General features: G+C 47.3%; 2 protein-coding genes across 2 annotated transcripts in view; both read left to right on the top strand.

Annotated features, from left to right (window-relative positions):
• The first annotated feature begins 462 nt into the window (after nt 1–462).
• On the top strand, nt 463–9,459 carry BANF2 (BANF family member 2). The gene is made up of 3 exons (XM_081206724.1): nt 463–1,340; nt 7,566–7,694; nt 9,188–9,459. Exons 2-3 carry the CDS (start codon nt 7,569–7,571, stop codon nt 9,332–9,334), a joined length of 273 nt encoding a protein of 90 aa, XP_081062850.1. The 5' UTR covers nt 463–1,340; nt 7,566–7,568; the 3' UTR covers nt 9,335–9,459.
• Nucleotides 9,460–12,484: 3,025 nt separating this feature from the next.
• RRBP1 (ribosome binding protein 1) overlaps nt 12,485–18,268 on the top strand; it is a 40,021-nt gene continuing 34,237 nt past the window's right edge. The window contains exons 1-3 of the mRNA XM_081206239.1: nt 12,485–12,640; nt 15,020–15,673; nt 17,939–18,087. Coding sequence (XP_081062365.1) covers nt 15,040–15,673; nt 17,939–18,087 — 783 coding nt within the window. The 5' untranslated portion in view covers nt 12,485–12,640; nt 15,020–15,039. The remainder of the gene's footprint in view (nt 12,641–15,019; nt 15,674–17,938; nt 18,088–18,268) is intronic.

Genomic DNA, 18,268 nt, shown 5'->3' on the forward strand with positions numbered 1-18,268 from the left:
TAGCATTTAATTGATGTGGAGTCTTCTTTGCTCTTGTAACAGTAATAGGCATCTATGTTCCATGGCTATTTTACATATTGAAATGTGCAGTGTAACTCTCATTCCACTGGCTGAAACGACTTAGTATTGCAACAGAAAAAGATGAGTTTATTTGATTTGATTTAATAATTGTATTCCACTTTTCCAAAAACAAAGGTGGCTCACAATAACTACAAGAACATTAAAAAACAAACAAACATAGAAATCACAATAATAAATTGAAACAATGATTAGGTAAAGGGGACCCCTGACCATTAGGTCCAGTCGTGGCCGACTCTGGGGTTGCGGCGCTCATCTCGCTTTATTGGCCGAGGGAGCAGGCGTACAGCTTCTGGGTCATGTGGCCAGCGTGACTAAGCTGCTTCTGGTGAACCAGAGCAGCGCACGGAAACGCCGTTTATCTTTCCACTGGAGCGGTACCTATTTATCTACTTGCACTTTGACGTGCTTTCGAACTGCTAGGTTGGCAGGAGCAGGGACTGAGCAACGGGAGCTCACCCCATCGCGGTGATTCGAACCGCCGACCTTCTGATCAGCAAGTCCTAGGCTCTGTGGTTTAACCCACAGCGCCACCCGAATGATTACTGTTCAATAAAGTCAAAGTAATTCATAGTTTTGCCAGGATACTTCCTAATCACAAGAAGCCTTACTCCACAACAGCAGCAAAATGAATTAATTGATGGCTTGGTAACTACATTTGTATGTCACCAGGGGAGTCCACAACTTCCCAAGGAAGACTGTTCTAATGTTGAACAGCTCTTAATGTGAGAAAGTTTTTCTTGATGTTTAGTCGGAAATCTCCTTTCATGTAACTTGAAGCCATTGATTTGAGTCTACCCTCCTGGTGATATTATACCAGTTACCTGTCATCTGCACTAACTGAAAGTCTGTTTCTGGGGCCAATGTCTGATATTTAATCAAACTCCATTGAAGCAGAATTTGTTTTTTCTGTAAATGGTTGCTGTTTGTATTATTTTGGAACAATAAACTAATTTTCATCATTTCTCTATATGATAACTCATGCCTCTCTATATATGATAACTTAATGGGTGTGTTTTTGTGTTTTTCTGTAATGTAAATAAAATGTAATGCCCTCCCCTGAAAGATGGGGATGTTAAGATCTGAGGCATCCTATCTCCTGGCCAGACACCATTGTCTGTTCATCAGCACCTAGATACAAGCACCATGGCTACTGCTACATACCTAATCACACATTTCCATCCATTTGTGAACAGGGCTGCATGAACTACAGAGATGGTCAACTTCAGCGCCTCCCAAGTTAACATAACCCAAAGAAGCAGGTGAGCAAAACCTTAGCTGTGGAGTGTCTTGACTGTAGAGCATAGTGGGTAGAGTATGACACCTGGTTTCAAATCAGAGAAAGGACTGTGGCTCAGTGTAGAGCACATGCTTTGCATAGCAAAGGCCCCAGATTCAGTCCTTAGAATCTCCAGGTACAGTTGGGATAGACTGGAATCCCGAGAGCCGCTGGCTCTCACATGAACCTGACCTTTGGTGAGTTTGTAAGTAAATCATTTTTAACTTACCAAATGTGTGGTTTTTTTTTATGCTAGGGGAAGGAGCTTACAAGGGCATATGTTAAGAGGTCAAACTGCTTACATTTCCATGCTTTGTTGCTTATTTTATGTCTCTCCTGGGGTTCTCTCACCAAAGAGAACTTGCTCCAAAGGGAACTTGGATCTTGGCATTCAGGAATTGTCCTTTCACACGTATTTTTTCTTGCCACCAGCAATCTGGATACTAGACCTATTAATGCAGCCTAGAATTGCAATAGCTTTTTTTGCTGCTGCATCACACTGTTGACTCATGTTAAGCTTTTGGTCCACTATAGATCCTTTTCATATATACTGCTGTCAAGCTAGGTGTCCCATTTGTTCTGCTAGTTATTCCTGCCTACATCTGCCCCTATTGAAATTGATTTTTCTTACTTTTGGCCCAGTTTTCCAATCTGCTAAGGTCATCTCAAATCTCCATTCTATCTTCTGAGGTACCTATCCCAATTTGGTGCCACCTTCAAATTTGATGAGCATCCCATCTAGTCCTTCATGCAAGATGTTTATTAAAGATGTTGGACAACAACTGGGTGCATCCCATTTGTCCCTTTCCCTCCCAGGAATGCAAGGAACTATTGTTTGCAACATGTACTTGCTTGTGACATTGCAATCCAGACTAGCAGTAATGGTGACGGCACAACTGCACAACACAAGGAACCCTTTTGTCAATTGTCAGTGAAAGATCTAAAAAGATTAGGACAAAAGACTACAAATCATAACATAAATGTAAAATCTTACACATTTTACAAGAAGTCATACGCCATTGTGAGGCAGTCTCTCTCTTCTCTTCTCTTCTCTTCTCTTCCCCTTCCCTCCTTTAGCTACAATGAAGGGTCTGTTGTGAGCATGAAAAGGAGATCTTTATATACACACACCAGGTGCAGAATTTAGCACAAATATAATAGTACACTAATAGCCTCAAGTGACTTGGGGATGCAGTATAAAATATATAACACACCCACTTACACAAATATACAAACACACCTCATAGGTGACATAATGAGCATGCCTCCTGATTATATGTATGTCTACTCACATGTAAGCATTACCAAGTGCAATATGCTTGCTGTCAAGTGCGCCAGAAGTTGTAGCCTTTGTATGGAAACACAAAACCTAAAAAAAAGGGGGGGGGTTGGAGGCTGCGAAGGGGGAATGGCAGAGAAAAATATTCCTGAATCAGGGTTAGCTGGTACAAAAATTGGTATTGTGCATAGGGCTCTATGGTCCACCTTAGCAGACATCTCTCCATCTCCTCCATAACAACTCTGGTTGTTGGGAAATGGGCAGCCAGCTGCAGCAGAATAAACACTCTGTCCCCATAAATACAAATACAGTCCAGTGCTCACACAGGCAGGAACTTGGCAAGCGGCATGGGAATATGCGTGTGCACACAAGTAAATATTGCATCTAGAAAAAATATGGCTAGAATCAGATCAGGCATACTATTTCTGGCTGAGCTGGTGCCTGAATGGTGGTGAAGCCTGGGAAGGCGTGGCCTCTGAGAAACTTGCATCCCACCCCTTGGGTCTACTCTTCTGTTTCTTAATGGGCATCCTGGCTGTCCATCTAGGGATACTTCTTCTTTGGCGATCACTCGTAGCCAAGTAAGATTGTCTTCCATGAACACAGTTTTAACAGAGAGTTCGTAAGTGACTTGTTGTTTGTTGTTTAGTCGTGTCCGACTCTTCGTGACCCCATGGACCAGAGCACGCCAGGCACTTATGTCTTCCACTGCCTCCCGCAGTTTAGTCAAACTCATGCTGGTAGCTTCGAGAACACTATCCAACCATCTCATCCTCTCTCATCCCCTTCTCCTTGTGCCCTACATCTTTCCCAACATCAGGGTCTTTCCCAGGGAGTCTTCTCTTCTCATGAGGTAGCCAAAGTATTGGAGTCTCAGCTTCAGGATCTGTCCTTCCAGTGAGCACTCAGGGCTGATTTCCTGAAGAATGGATAGGTTTGATCTTCTTGCAGTCCATGGGACTCTCAAGAGTCTCCTCCAGCACCATAATTCAAAAGCATCAATTCTTCAGCGATCAGCCTTCTTTATGGTCCAGCTCTCACTTCCATACATCACTACTGGGAAGTGACTATGGAGGCCAATTCTGGATCCACACGTCCCTCCACAGTGGGAACATTGGTTTCCGGGCGGGAGTTGATCACAGTGTGAGTTTGCCAAATGTGCCTCCCTCTTAGCATGTTTCTCCCTTGCGTCCTGAGTTTGAGTGTCTTCAAATCCCATGACACCTTTGCTAAAGGCTGTTCTCCAACTGGAGTGTTCGCAGGCCAGTGTTTCCCAGTTGTTGGTGTTGATACTTCATTTTTTAAGACTGGCCTTGAGAGAGTCTTTAAACCTCTTTTGTTGACCACCGGTATTTCGCTTTCCATTCTAAAGTTGGCAATAGAGTAGCTGCTTTGGAAGATGATAATCAGGCATCCAAACATCACCAGTCCAACAAAATTGATGTAAGAATCATTGCTTCGACACTGGTGATCTTTGCATCTTCCAGTACACTGGCATCAATTCACCTGTTTTCACAAGTGATGTGTTAAATTTTTCGGAGACACCATTGATGGAATCTATCGAGGAGTTGGAGATGGCGTTTATAAGTGGTCCATGTTTCACAAGCATACAGTAAGGTAGCATACACCTGGCACCCCACACGCTGAAATCCTGCATTATTCCTCAGTCTCACCCTGTCCCCTCAGGAAAATAAATCACAATTTTTTTTGGTATGCAATAAGATCCAAGTTCCAGAGATACTGAACTCTCGCCATTGCTGCTATCTTTTTGTGTTTGAGTTGACATGTTGCTCCCCAGTCACAGCTACACTAAGCCTGGGTGGATTTGATGTAAATCAAAGCAATTTAAATCACTAGTCAGTAAGGCTTGATTAAAATCATTATTTTACAGAAAGACTCATTTTTGCTGGTATAAGGTTTCAAATATGGAATAAAAAAAATTCAGAGTAGTTTTTACAGTTATATCAAAAATTACTGATTTGGTTATGCTGTTAGAAATGCATAGAGAGATAGTTATGAAATTATTGCGAGGTTTAGTAAATTAACTGTTTCTATTTGGACAACTTTTCTGCTGTACTTTTTCTAGAGGGGAGGGGGGAGGAGAGATACAGTTGGTAGGCCTAGGCTGGAACGGGCTTGCAGAAAAAGCAGGCCGAGTAGAAACAGGCTGGTAGAAAGCTGGAAAAGGGGAACCAAGGACTAGAGCAAAGATCTTCAGGGATTCCTGCTGCAGAACTGAAGTTCGAGGCAGTGGCGTAGCGTGGGTTGTCAGCACCCGGGGCAAGCAAGTAATTTGCGCCCCCTAACCCGTGGATCTAGGTAGGGGCAGAGAGCTGTGAGTGCGAGTGCGCCTCCCCAGATGTTGCGCCCAGTGCGGCCGGCCCCCCCTGCACCCCCCCACGCTACGCCACTGGTTCGAGGTAGAGACTTTATTGTTTGGACAATGTCAGGCGAGCCCTGGGGAGAAGGGCCTGGAACCAGTGAACTATTATTAGTTGACTGGCAAGCACTTCAAAGTCTCACCAAAGACTTACAGATCCCAGTTACTATTTCCACCCCTTTGGATTTGTTTCTACATTCAGGTGCCTATTCTGTCCAGTTACAGGTGTTAATGCAGTTGTTGGAACCCAGTGGGATTGGGAAAAGGTTGCCAGCCCTGAAGTGCCTTCAGCACTTGCCTCTAGTCTTGAGTTGCACAGACATGCAACTGACTTGCACAAAGATCCCAAGACTTGTGGAGTATTCTGCTCACAAGGCTGCACTATCATTTTTACTGCTTTACACTGAGCTACTTGTGCAGATAGGGACGCAGGTGGCGCTGTGGGTTAAACCACAGAGCCTAGGACTTGCTGATCAGAAGGTCAGCGGTTCAAATCCCCGTGATGGGGTGAGCTCCCGTTGCTCAGTCCCTGCTCCTGCCAACCTAACAGTTCGAAAGTATGCCAGTGCAAGTAGATAAATAGGTACTGCTCTGGCGGGAAGGTAAACGGTGTTTCCGTACGCTGCTCTGGTTCCCCAGAAGCGGCTTTTTCATGCTGGCCACATGACCCAGAAGCTCCCTCGGCCAGTAAAGCGAGATGAGCGCCGCAAACCCCAGAGTCGGTCACGACTGGACCTAATGGTCAGGGGTCCCTTTACCTTTTACTTGTGCAGATCTATTCCACTCCAAACAATCTATTCACTGAACCTCTTGGAACTTAGCATTTACAAGATAAGGGGTTGATTCTGTGTATATAAATTTGCAAAAAAACAAAGGGATTAAGGGTTTTTCCTCAACTCTGTATGTTTATTTTATAACATTTTTCCTGTGAAAAAAAGGCATTTATCTCTGCAGACACAAACTCACACTTTTGAGAACTGCAAAAACAAGCATCTGTGATAATATCTTCTTGTTAGAAGAACTGTCTCAAATAATCTTACAGAAACCTCTGGAAGCGCATGACATTGTGAACGGATTAATGGAATTAATTTACCAAAAAATTTAAACATTGCATATAAAGCCTCATGCTACATAATTAAAAACAAATCCTTATTTGCTGATGAATTGCCTTTGGACTATAATGTAACTTAAAGATTTTTCCTCCTAAAGCATTTTGTTTTTAAAAATCTAATTTAATTTTTTTAAAAAATCAACTTTTTTGATTTTTCTAAAAGAATATATATTATTTTTATCCACCCTGGTAGGCACCAAGCTTATTAAAGCACGTGTGTGTTGCACAGATTCGATTTTTCCATGTGCACTTTTATTCACATATGAGCACTTTCAGTTTAAATCTATTTCCCACCCACACTTGGGGTGATGCTTGATGGAATCTATTTGTAGGGTGTTCCCCCACAAAAGCAATACCTTTGTCAGTAGCCATGGTTTAAAAAGGCATCGGAATACCGTCAATGCAGAGGAATTGCAGCCTTCTCAAGGGAGAAGGAATTTCAGTGCTGAGACACTGCTATGGACAAGGCCCACCCTCATGTCTATCACATGGTGGTGGAAGTCTTAGGAGGTCTCCCCAGCAGATATCCACCCCTGGGCAGGTATTTTCTTCTGTCAAGAGCTTGGGTGTATCCTTCAACGCCTCCCTTTCCATGGAGGCGCAGGTTGCAGCTAAAGCAAAGGTGGCATTTTCCCATCTCTGCTGTATTAAGCAGTTGGTCTCTTACCTTTCTCGCACTGACCTGGCCACAGTGATCCATGTGACGGTCACCTCCAGGCTTGATTATTGTAACTTGCTCTATGTGGGTCTGCCCTCGAAGCTGACCCAGAAACTCCAGTGGGTGCAGAATGCCGTGGTGAGGCTCCTTACAGGGTCCTTGCCACGGGATCACATTCATCCAGTGCTTTACCACATGACCCACTGGATCCTGGTGGAGTACAGGTGCTGGTTTTGACCTTTAAAGCCCTATGCGGCCTAAGACCCACGTACCTACGGGACCCTCTCTCCTGGTATGTTCCACGGAGGACCTTAAATGACAACATATTGGAGGTCCCAGGTCTCAAGGTGGTTAGATTGGTCTCACTAGGGCCAGGGCCTTTTCAGTACTGGCCCCGACTTGATGGAACGCTCTGTCACAAGAGACTAGGGCCCTGCGGGACCTGACATCTTTCTGCAGGGCCTGCAAGACAGAGATGTTCTGCCTGGCCTTTGGTTTGGACTCAGTCTGACCCTTATGTTTCCCTCCCCTTATGGGTTTGATCTATGGGCTATTATTAAAATGAGGCTGCTTTTTAAATTGTATTTTAACTGGTATTTTAAATTGGTCCCCCCCTTATGTTTTTATTGTAATTTTACTGGTGTTAGCTGCCCTGAGACCAGCTCTGGCTGGGGAGGGCGGGGTATAAATAAAATTATGATGATGATGATGATGATGATGATGATGATTATTATTATTATTATTCCTCTGTCTTGCCTTCTCCTCTTTGAACTATTCTAGATAATGGCTATCAGAAGCACGAAATTCCGGGACTTTGTATCTGAGCCTATGGGTGACAAACCTATTATAGTAGTTGATGGCATAAATGAGGAGCTTGGAGCAAAACTAGCGGCAAAGGGCTTTGACAAGGTAATTGTTTTAATGCTTTATGCCCCGCAGCACTTTTTATTTACTAGCCCACGTAATTCATGATTTACCTAAATCATGTTCACATAAAGAAATGTCTTTGAAACCTGGTATTTCTGACATTTGTGTTGCAATAGTTCGCAAAGCCTGACCACCATTGGACAAATTTTGTACTGTATTATACCAGATACCATTGCTTTTATAGACCAGGTCTGTCAGTGTGTCCATTTTTGCTAATTCAACACAATTCAGGAACAAATCCTTCACAGATAGAACATAATGAGGTGGTGTATTTCCGTCTTCTAGCCCGTTCCACTCTGGCTGTGACTATTAGGACTTTTGTTAAGGACTTCTGTTGCTGTCCCAAAAGACCTCTGTTGAAGCCCTGCCCTGCCCTGCCCCCAGTGCTAGATCATTCCTGACCAGTTTCAAAGCGGACATTATGACAGATAGAGTCTAGAAGGCAGGGAGTCTTGCGTCTTATGTCTTGCCAGTGGTCACACAAGACGGGAGATGGAACTGCACGGCCACTTTCCATACATTGCCAACTTGACTTCCTTGCCAGATGGAAAACTTTATATTTGTAACCTCTGGCCAAGCAGTTAAGAGATCCCAGGTTTTCTGCATCCATGGAGCATGGCGGCGTTTATCTCCCCAGATGCCAAAACCAGCTGGAGCCCAGGCGTTCCAAACGGGGCTTAGGTAAGCACACAGGAAGACAGAGTACGCACAAGTGTGCTAGCCCTGTCTCTCATCCCACTCACCTTCTGCATGTTCCAGGGTGATTGTCTCCAAGGGAAAGGACTCCAGTGCTTGCAGAGGTTTCCACGTTTTGAAGCCCTGGTTTTCCAGGATTTCAAAATGCCCAGGGGCCTCTGTGAGTACAGGAGCTTTCCCGCTACACACAGCCACCTTTGAACCCATGGAGGGCGATGAGGATCGAGGACAGTGCTAGTTCCTCTGTCTCTCTTCCTTGCGTGTTTACTTAAGCCCCGTTCAGAACATCTGAATTGGACTTGGCTCTCAGTTTGATGACAGTGTTTAAACTGCAATCATGGACTGCCTCCTCTGTGAACCCAGTCTAGCTTTCAGGCTAAAACTAGTTTGGCCCTTAACATTTCCCTCAAAATTATCCACTGTGGGTGCTGATATTGAATATCTGACAAATGTTTCATCCACATTTGGCTGAACTGAACATACTAGGAAGCCCATAGTTAAACTTTGTAATGATTTCATTATTCAGCTAACCATTCCGAAAAGCTGAATGGGTAATAAACTGACCCCGTCCACCCCCGTCAGAAGGGGGGGTGGGTTCAACAAAAAAATCAAGTGTTGAAAATTGAATGTTTTGGGCTCAAATTTCAATCTCAAATTCCAAACGACGAAATTCACAGATTTGCCACATTTCCCCTCTGTTTATTTCAACATTCATTTCAGGCTTGCTTTTCTTGCTACTGGGGGAAAATACTAATTCTGCTTCCTGATTTTCCTTCCAGGCGTACATCCTCCTGGGCCAGTTCCTCCTCTTGAAGAAGGAATGTGCTACATTTCAAAAGTGGCTGAAGTTGTCCTATGGAGCTAGCAGCTACCAGGCTGAGCGCTGTTCCCTCTGTCTCTTGGAGTGGTGCCTCACATTCCTGTAGGATCACAGGGATCCGCCACACCCCAAGCACACACACACACACCACAAAACAACAACCTCTTCCCCCTCACAGACCTGAAACCAATGATTTCTTGCAGTCATGATGTTATTAAACCAATGAAGCATTTATCTATCCAGCTGAGACTTTATTTTAAATCATTTATATACAGTGGTGCCCCGCAAGACGAATGCCTTGCAAGACGGAAAACTCGCTAGACGAAAGAGTTTTCCGTTTTGGAGGTGCTTCGCAAAACGAATTTCCTATGGGCTTGCTTCGCAAGACGACAATGTCTTGCGAGTTCCTGCTGGTTTCCCCCCCCTTTCCCCCCTTTTTCTAAGCCCCTAAGCTGCTTATCAGCTGATCCGATCAGCAGATAAGCCGCTAAAAGCTGCTAATAGCGCTAATCCGCTAATCCGTCAATGGGCTTGCTTTGCAAGACAAAAAAACCGCTAGACAAAGAGAATCACAGAACAGATTCTTTTCGTCTTGCGAGGCACCACTGTATATACAACTTTTTATTTTTTAAAAAATATTACAGTGGTTAACAAATCTAAAACTCACTAAACATGCTTAAAAATGGGACATTCCCCCCAAGAGATGCAAGAACACAGCAAAGGAGCCACAAGAATTGAGCACAGTAGTAGTTTTTGGAGACTTTAAAAAGGAATCCTGAATGCTGTTTTGACTAATATACACATTTTTTCAGGCTGCTTCCCTAATACTATGCATTTTGGTATGTTTTCACAAATAAAAACACACTTTATTCCAACATATGCATACGCATTACTTGACTGGAAAAATGCATCCCATAATTCAGAGAAGTGCAATATTTGAAGGATGGCTGTTGTTTCAGAAAATGCAAATTTGTTAAGTTCACCTTTAAATGTGAATTGAATTGACTTTCTCCCCCTCCCTACTCAGCACCAACTGGTATGAATAGGTTTCACCTTTCTGTGTAAAGTTAGCAGGGAGAAGTTGGGAATTCTCCCTTTTAAGAGAATTTCTTTACAAATGAACTTTTATGTTTATATATTTAAAAGTTTTACAAACCATGAACATTAAATCACAAAACACTGAAAAGTTCCTTCCTCCTTTGCTTCTGCAAGAGGAATGGCCCCATGCATGAAATTCTGGACTGGATGAGTGCCAATGAACTGAAGCTCAATCCACACAACAACTGTCAAGGCTGCACTAGCTCCAAAAGAGCAGGTACGTAGCTTGAGGATCCTTCTGGATCCACTGATGTTGCTTGAGGCTCAGGTAGCCTCAGTAGCGGGGGATTGCCTTCCATCCTCTCAGACTGGTGGCCCAGCTGTGCCCCTATCTGATCAGGGACAGCCCAACGTCTGTTGACTATGCTCTGGTAGCCTCTTGGTGAGACTGCTGCTTTTGAAGATGGTTCGGAAACCGCAGAGTTGCCAGGGTTTCCCAAACTTGGGACTCCAGCTACTGGGGGACTACAATTCCCATCATCCCCGACCACTGATCCTACTACCTAGGGATGATGGGAGCTTAAGTCCGAAAACTGCTGGAGACCCAAGTTTGGGAAACCCAGGTGTAGACTGTAGCAGCTAGGTTCTGGCTGGGGTATGGCAGTTTGAGTCTATCATGCCAACCTTGGCCTGACTGCATTGGCTATCCATTAGCTTCCTGTCACAGTGCCACAACTAGACCTGAAAGGCTTGTACCTCCTGGGAAGCTTTTTCCAGCCTCAGGGCAGGTTTATCAATCTACTAAGGTGCTGGGGATGGGAGGGTTTGTTGGCCTACTCAACTTAGGCATTAGGTACCAATATGTTGGGGGTCCCTTGCCGACAAAGGTCCGTATGGTTAAAGCTATGGTTTTCCCAGTAGTGATGTATGGAAGTGAGAGCTGGACCATAAAGAAGGCTGATCCCCGAAGAATTGATGCTTTTGAATTCTGGTGCTGGAGGAGACTTGAGAGTCCCATGGACTGCAAGAAGATCAAACCTCTCCATTCTGAAGGAAATCAGCCCTGAGTGCTCACTGGATGTACAGATCCTGAAGCTGAGGCTCCAATACTTTGGCCACCTCATGAGAAGAGAAGACTCCCTGGAAAAGACCCTGATGTTGGGAAAGATGGAAGGCACAAGGAGAAGGGGACGACAGAGGACGAGATGGTTGGATAGTGTTCTCCAAGCTACCAGCATGAATCATAGAATCATAGAGTTGGAAGAGACAACAAGGGCCATCGAGTCCAACCCCCTGCCAAGCAGGAAACACCACCAGAGCACTCCTGACATATGGTTGTCAAGCTTCTGCTTAAAGACCTCCAAAGTAGGAGACTCCACTACACTCCTTGGCAGCAAATTCCACTGTCGAACAGCTCTTACTGTCAGGAAGTTCTTCCTAATGTTTAGGTGGAATCTTCTTTCTTGTAGTTTGGATCCATTGCTCCGTGTCCGCTTCTCTGGAGCAGCAGAAAACAACCTTTCTCCCTCCTCTATGTGACATCCTTTTATATATTTGAACATATATATTTGAGTTTGACCCAACTGTGGGAGGCAGTGGAAGACTGTCATAGCTGTCAACTTTTCTCTTTTCTTGCAAGGAATCCTATTCGGAATAAGGGAATTTCCCTTAAAAAAAGGGAAATGTTGACAGCTATGATAGGAGTGCCTGGCTTGCTCTGGTCCATGGGGTCAGGAAGAGTCGGACACGACTAAACAACAACAAATGTTGGGGGCCCTGGGCGTTTCCCCCCACGGCGCACTATAGAATCCTGAGAACAATCAGACTTGTGCCTCCCCCGCAAGTCTGTTTTCAATCCGTGCCTCGCTGTGTGAACGCGCAAGAGCAACACGCGTGCTGGGACCAAGGGGTCTGTGAAGACCACCGTGGGAGCCGGCTTCTCGGGACCGGGAGACGAGATCGTCGGGGCCGCCGGCTCCCTCGGCTGCCTGCCTGCGCCCAGGCCCCTTCGGAGGTCGGCGGAGGCGGCGAAGGGCCCGGGTCCGTCCCGCCCCTTTCCTTCTCGGTCCCGGGCAGCCGCCTCCTTCGCGCTGGGCCTCGTCCGCCTGGCGGCTGGGCTGCCCTGGCAGCGGCTGCCCTCCCCTCGGGCGGACTTCCGAGCCGCGGGTCTCCCCACTGGGCCGGAGCGCCTTTGACTGGCGGGCCGGACACCAACCGCAGCCCGGGAACCTCCTTCGGCGCCGGCGACGGGGCGGGGATCCTCGCGGCGGCCGCGCTGGGGAGGTTCTCCGAGGAAAGTGCCACGACTTCAGCGCGCCCGCGGCAGCAGGAGGGCCACGCGAAGAAGGGAGCGCGGGAGAGCCAGCGGAGCGAGGTGAGCGCGCTCCGTCCGCGGGCGACGCGGAGAGACAGCAGCCGTCTCGGCGGGCGGAGCGCCGGGTCGGGCAGCGCGGGCAGCCCGGCTGCAGAAGGCAGCGCGGAGCGGCGCCTGGACTCCAGCTTCGGGCGCCCGTCGGATGCTGCGAGCAGGCGGCCGGCGATCCGAGTTGCGGCTGAGGAAGGGGCCCCTCCTCACGGTCGCCGCCCGCGCGGAGCCCCGCTCGGCCCCTCCAGGGATGCAGCGCAAGAAGGGGAAACCTCGCGGGGCGGGTGGCTCCGCGGCCGCGGGGATGCTTCCGACGGCGCCGAGAGCAGAGCGCGAGAGGGGGAAGGCGGCTGGAGCGCCCGAGCGGGGCGTCGAGCAGGAGGCTCGGCGTGGACGGGGAAGAGCGTGGTCAGCTGCAAGGAAGGAGCGGGCGAAGCGGCGCCCTCGCTGCAACCGAGTCTCTCCGGACTCGGCTGCGAGGGCCGCCCCGACAGGCGCGGGGCTCTCTTTCGCCCTCGGCCCGGCGGCCGGACCCTGGACCCCGGGCCGCCCCCCGACGGGCCCGAGTGGCGACGTGTCTTGCTCTCCGGCGGGGAGGAGGAGCCTGGCGCCGAGTCCTGCGGGCTCCTCCCGCGGCTGCCCTCTCCGCACCGCCTGCGGCTGCCTCTCCGCAGCCGTCGGGGGGCTCCCAGCCGGGCCTTCCACCGCCCGAGCTGCCGCAGCCGGCCGCTTTCCCGCTGGCCGGAGAGTCCTGGACCGGTGATCCGCCCCTTCAGCCCCAACTTCGAGGGCTCTGGCGCTTCTCCTCCGCAGCGCAGGAGGGAGATCGCCGCCCGCTTGGTCGTCGGGGATAACTGCGTCTGTGGGGAAGAAGACCCCACTCTGCGGCTCCCTTGCAGTCCTGCAACAGGCTCCTTCCTCTACTTCACCAAAGCTGCTCTTGTGACCCACTGGTTGCTGGTTTTTGCGCACGCCATGCTGGCTCGTGTCCCTCGGTCAGAGGGCAGCGGCCTCGACGCCACGGCTGCAGATTTTTCTGTAGCCGCTCCCCTCCTGCTCCTCGCTGTCACCTCTCCACCACCTGGCCTGGACTCTCTGCTTGCTTGCACTGTTGCAAGCCTTTGGCTGAAACGAACGGCCTCCCCCCACCCTCCACTTTTGCAGGGCAGTGGCTGTCTCAGTGTGGCAGCGGCAGCAGGGCAACGGGCTGCTACCCTCACGGGGTTGCACAGCATCCTATTTGTGGAAAAGACTCCCTTCAGAGGCGGTGGACTCTCCTTCCTTGGAGGTTTTTTAGCAGAAGTTGGGTGACCATCTGTCAGGGATGCTTTAGCTGGGATTCGTGCATTGCAGGGGGTTGACTAGATGACCCCAGGGGTCCCTTCTAATTTTCAGATGCTACTATATTTCTATTAAATCTGTTAAATGCTTTGCTGGCCTCTTCAGGGACAAACTAACTTCCATATTGTGTTGTTAATGAAATGACTCTTGCTGAATGTTTATTTAAATTCCAGAGAAAGAGAGAGTTCCTTTAACCCCTGCTGGAGAAGCTATTTATCTTGCCTGGGCTTCTGCAAAATTTGATCCATGCTATAACTGATATGTGTCTCGCTCCTGCCACCAGTTGCTTTGCACTAACTGTGGTTTCCAGACAAAGTGCAAGGGAAGCTCGCATACTGAAAGCATTTCAGTCATGCCTGAACTATTGTGGTCAAGCTATCCTGGTCCAGTAATGGCCAGCGCTGTTCTATCAGCTGAAACTGATTTTAAAATGCTCCTAACAACCAAAGCCACCCGGGTCTCCAGTAACAAAATTGAATCTATAAGCAGTCCTATACTTTGTACCTGCTCCTTCAGAGGGAGCGCAATCTTGTCTTGATTGTGCAATTCGGCATTTATCGAATGTGATTGCTGGTTTAATTCTAATTATTCTTTTAGTAGGAGCGCCTTGTTGCCGTTGTTCAAAACTTCTAGTTATACAGTTGTACCTTGGTTTCCGAACAGCTTAGTTCTTGAACATTTTTGGCTCCTGAATAGTTCCAGTTTGCGAACTATTTTTGGAAGCCAAACGTCCGATGGGGCTTCCATGGCTTCCGATTGGCTACAGAAGCTTCCTGCAGCCAATCAGAAGCCTCGCTTTGATTTCCAAATGTTTTGGAAGTCGAACAGACTTTCGGAACGGATTCTGTTTGACTTCCAAGGTATGACTGTATAGTGTGGAACGCCACAAGCTAGTCTTGAGTAGAATTCTACTCTGAGTACACTCTGCCTAGGTCGCTTCTGAGAATGCCTCTAGGTCAGCTGTGCAAGCTGGCCATTCTGCTATGTAAACATGCATCTGCAAACATCCGTCTAGCTCAGCATTAACTTTCTGACTTTGTTTTGCAGGTTAAGACTACAGAGCAAGAATGGATTTTTATGACCCTCAGACCCTGGGCGTCATGGTCTTTGGAGGATTCATGCTGGTCTCAGCAGTTGGGATATTCCTGGTGTCCACCTTTTCCATGAAGGAGACGTCTTTCGAAGAAGCTTTGGCAAAGCAGCGCAAGGAGCTAGAGAAAGCCAGCCACCACAAGGTGGAGAGGAAGAAGAAAGAGAAGCCTGCTGAGAAGAAAGGGAGGGCGAAGAAAAAGGAGGAGAAACCCAATGGAGTGCTGGAGCCAGACGCAGGTCTGGATGCCTCCGATGGAAGCCCTGAACCAGTCTTTGAGGCACCCATTGTGTCTCTTCCAGCTCCTGAGGAAAAGCCAACCCTGTCTCCTAAAGACAAGAAGAAGAAGGAGAAGAAAGTGGGGAAGGTAGAGTCGGTTCCCAGCCTGGCAGCGTCTTCTCCACCAATAACTGCTTCAAAAGATCTGGTTTCTGATGTGGTTTCCAAGGAAGTGTCAGTAGCTGCTGCCCCACTAGCTGCAGCTCAACAGAATGCTCCCTTAACTAATTCCGTGAGTGTCAAAAAAACCCAAGCTCTTGGAAACAAAGAGGAACAACGGCACGACGGCGCTTCCAACAAGAAATCCATTGCCCCAAAGAAAAAGGAATCAAGTAAGTCAATTGCTGTAAATTACATATGTGTACTTACAGTATATATGTGTATTAATTATTTGAATAATATCTCACCCATTCCTAAAGGTTTAAGGTGGGTAAGCTATTCACAAAATCCGAGGCAATTAAACCCTTATCTTCTCCCTACGTTTTCTGGCCACCCAAAGCCACTTTTCATAGTTCCAGATGCTCACACTTTATCTTTGGTCCCTTACCTTTCCCGCCCCGACCTGGCCACAGTGATCCATGCGACGGTCACCTCCAGGCTTGACTACTGTAATTCGCTCTACGCGGGGCTACCCTTGAAGCTGTCCCAGAAACTCCAGCGGGTGCAGAATGCTGCAGCGAGGCTCCTCACGGGGTCTCTGCCATGGGAGCACATTCACCCAGTGCTTTTCAAGCTGCGCTGGCTCCTGGTGGAGTACAGGGTCAGATTTAAGGTGCTGCTTTTGACCTTTAAAACCCTTCACGGCCTAGGACCCTCGTACCTATGGGACCGCCTCTCCCGGTATGCCCCACGGAGGACTTCAAGGTCCATAAATTTCAACACCCTAGAGGTCCCGGGCCCTAAGGAAGTCAGATTAGTCTCAACCAGAGCCAGGGCCTTTTCAACACTGGCCCCAGCCTGGTGGAATGCTCTGTCTCATGAGACCAGGGCCCTGCAGGATCTGATTTCTTTCCGCAGGGCCTGTAAGACAGAGTTGTTCTGCCTGGCCTTTGGCTTGGAGCCAATTTGATTCCCTCCTCCTCTCTCTCTTTTCCTTTCTCCTCCTGTGATGAGGCTGCATTTTAATGTTTCGATGTTTTAATGTTGTATTTTAATATTGTTTTTAAGTTGTATTCATTCAACTTGTTTTTATTATTGCTTAAAATAAAAAAATTCCTTCCAGTAGCACCTTAAAGACCAACTAAGTTAGTTCTTGGTATGAGCTTTCGTGTGCATGCACACTTCTTCAGATACCTTATTATTGCTTGTTAGCCGCCTTGAGCCCAGCTTTGGCTAGGGAGGGCGGGGTATAAATAAAGATGATGATGATGATGATGATGATGATGATGATGATGATGATTATTATTGTGTCTTTTGATGGCCAGAATAGTGCTAGGTATAAAATTATAGATGGTGATTATCTTCAAGGAAAATAGATTCCATAACTGAAGGGAGGCAATTATTGCAGCGGAACAGAATTCGCAAGAAAGGTGAAGGCCCTGAATACTTTTCTCGTGAAGAAGGCAGCACCCTTAAGGTAGAAAAATGTATCTGAGCTCTGAGTGTTACATACCCAGAAACCATTCTGTAATGTGCTAGTTTATCTTACGCAAAAATATTGGTACTACATGCTTTGAGTAAAAGTTGCCTTGGAAAGCTTTTGACTTACTCAAGGAAAGAAAATATTTCATACGACTTCTCCTTTAATACCCCCCAACTTATATTGGAAAAATTGAGAAATGGGGTGGTGGTGGTATTTTTTATGGATTTTTCTGTCCACTCCTTCATAGACTTTATATGTTTGGCCAATACATTTCCTCCGCCCCCCCCTTAGGAAATGGGTTCTCTCATTTCTGTGTTGATCCATTGAAAACATGGGTTGCTCCTCCATCTCCTAAGTACAGGTTACTCTCACCTGGTTACTTTTGGCAGGAGACCAGCAGTTACAAAAGGTTTTTCATTTTCTTCCAAACCACACGATGCCTGTGCGATAGGCAGCCTATTACATTTTTACTGGGTTTGTAACTTCAGCGAGTGGACTTGTTGCAAGGCTGGGGAAATGAAACTGTAAGCTGAAAAAAGTAGTGATAAATTTCTCACATTTTGGGGGTAAAGGTAAAGGGACCCCTGACCATTAGGTCCAGTCGTGACCGACTCTGGGGTTGCAGTGCTCATCTTGCTTTATTGGCTGAGGGAGCCGGCGTACAGCTTCCGGGTCATGTGGCCAGCATGACTAAGCCGCTTCTGGCGAACCAGAGCAGCACACGGAAACACCATTTACCTTCCTGCCAGAGTGTTACCTATTTATCTACCTGCACTTTGATGTGCTTTCGAACTGCTAGGTTGGCAGGAGCTGAGACCGAGCAATGGGAGCTCACCCTGTCACAGGGATTTGAACCATTGACCTTCTGATCAGCAAGCCCTAGGCTCTGTGGTTTAACCCACAGTGCCACCCGCGTCCCTCATTTTTGGGTAGACTGTCATTTTTGTTGTTGCTGTTGTTGATAGGTTTTTTTAAAATTCCCAACTTACTTATCTCCTCACCCTTCTGTTTTTAGGTACCGCAGATGCTGAAAATATGCTTTATGTTCCCTATAAGACCTTATGTTCCATAATTAGCAGCATGGTTTTTGGGGAAGGCGAGGCCCAGCAACTGATTGAAATCTTGACTGAGAAAGCAGGAGGGGCTCAGCACCCATGGCTGATGGTATGGACATCTCTTGATCATCAAAGGCTGCTCTTATGCTCTTATTTTCTTACGTTCATCTTGAGGACATTGACTCTACTCCACAGACTAAGGAAGAGCCAGACCATTTGGTTATTTCTTCTACAGCTGAGAAAGCAGCAGGTCTCAATTAGGGTGTCCTTCCCCATTGAAATGGCCATGA

This window comes from Podarcis bocagei (genome assembly GCF_964188305.1).
Source record: "Podarcis bocagei genome assembly, chromosome: 8".
Taxonomy (NCBI): Eukaryota; Metazoa; Chordata; class Lepidosauria; order Squamata; family Lacertidae; genus Podarcis; species Podarcis bocagei.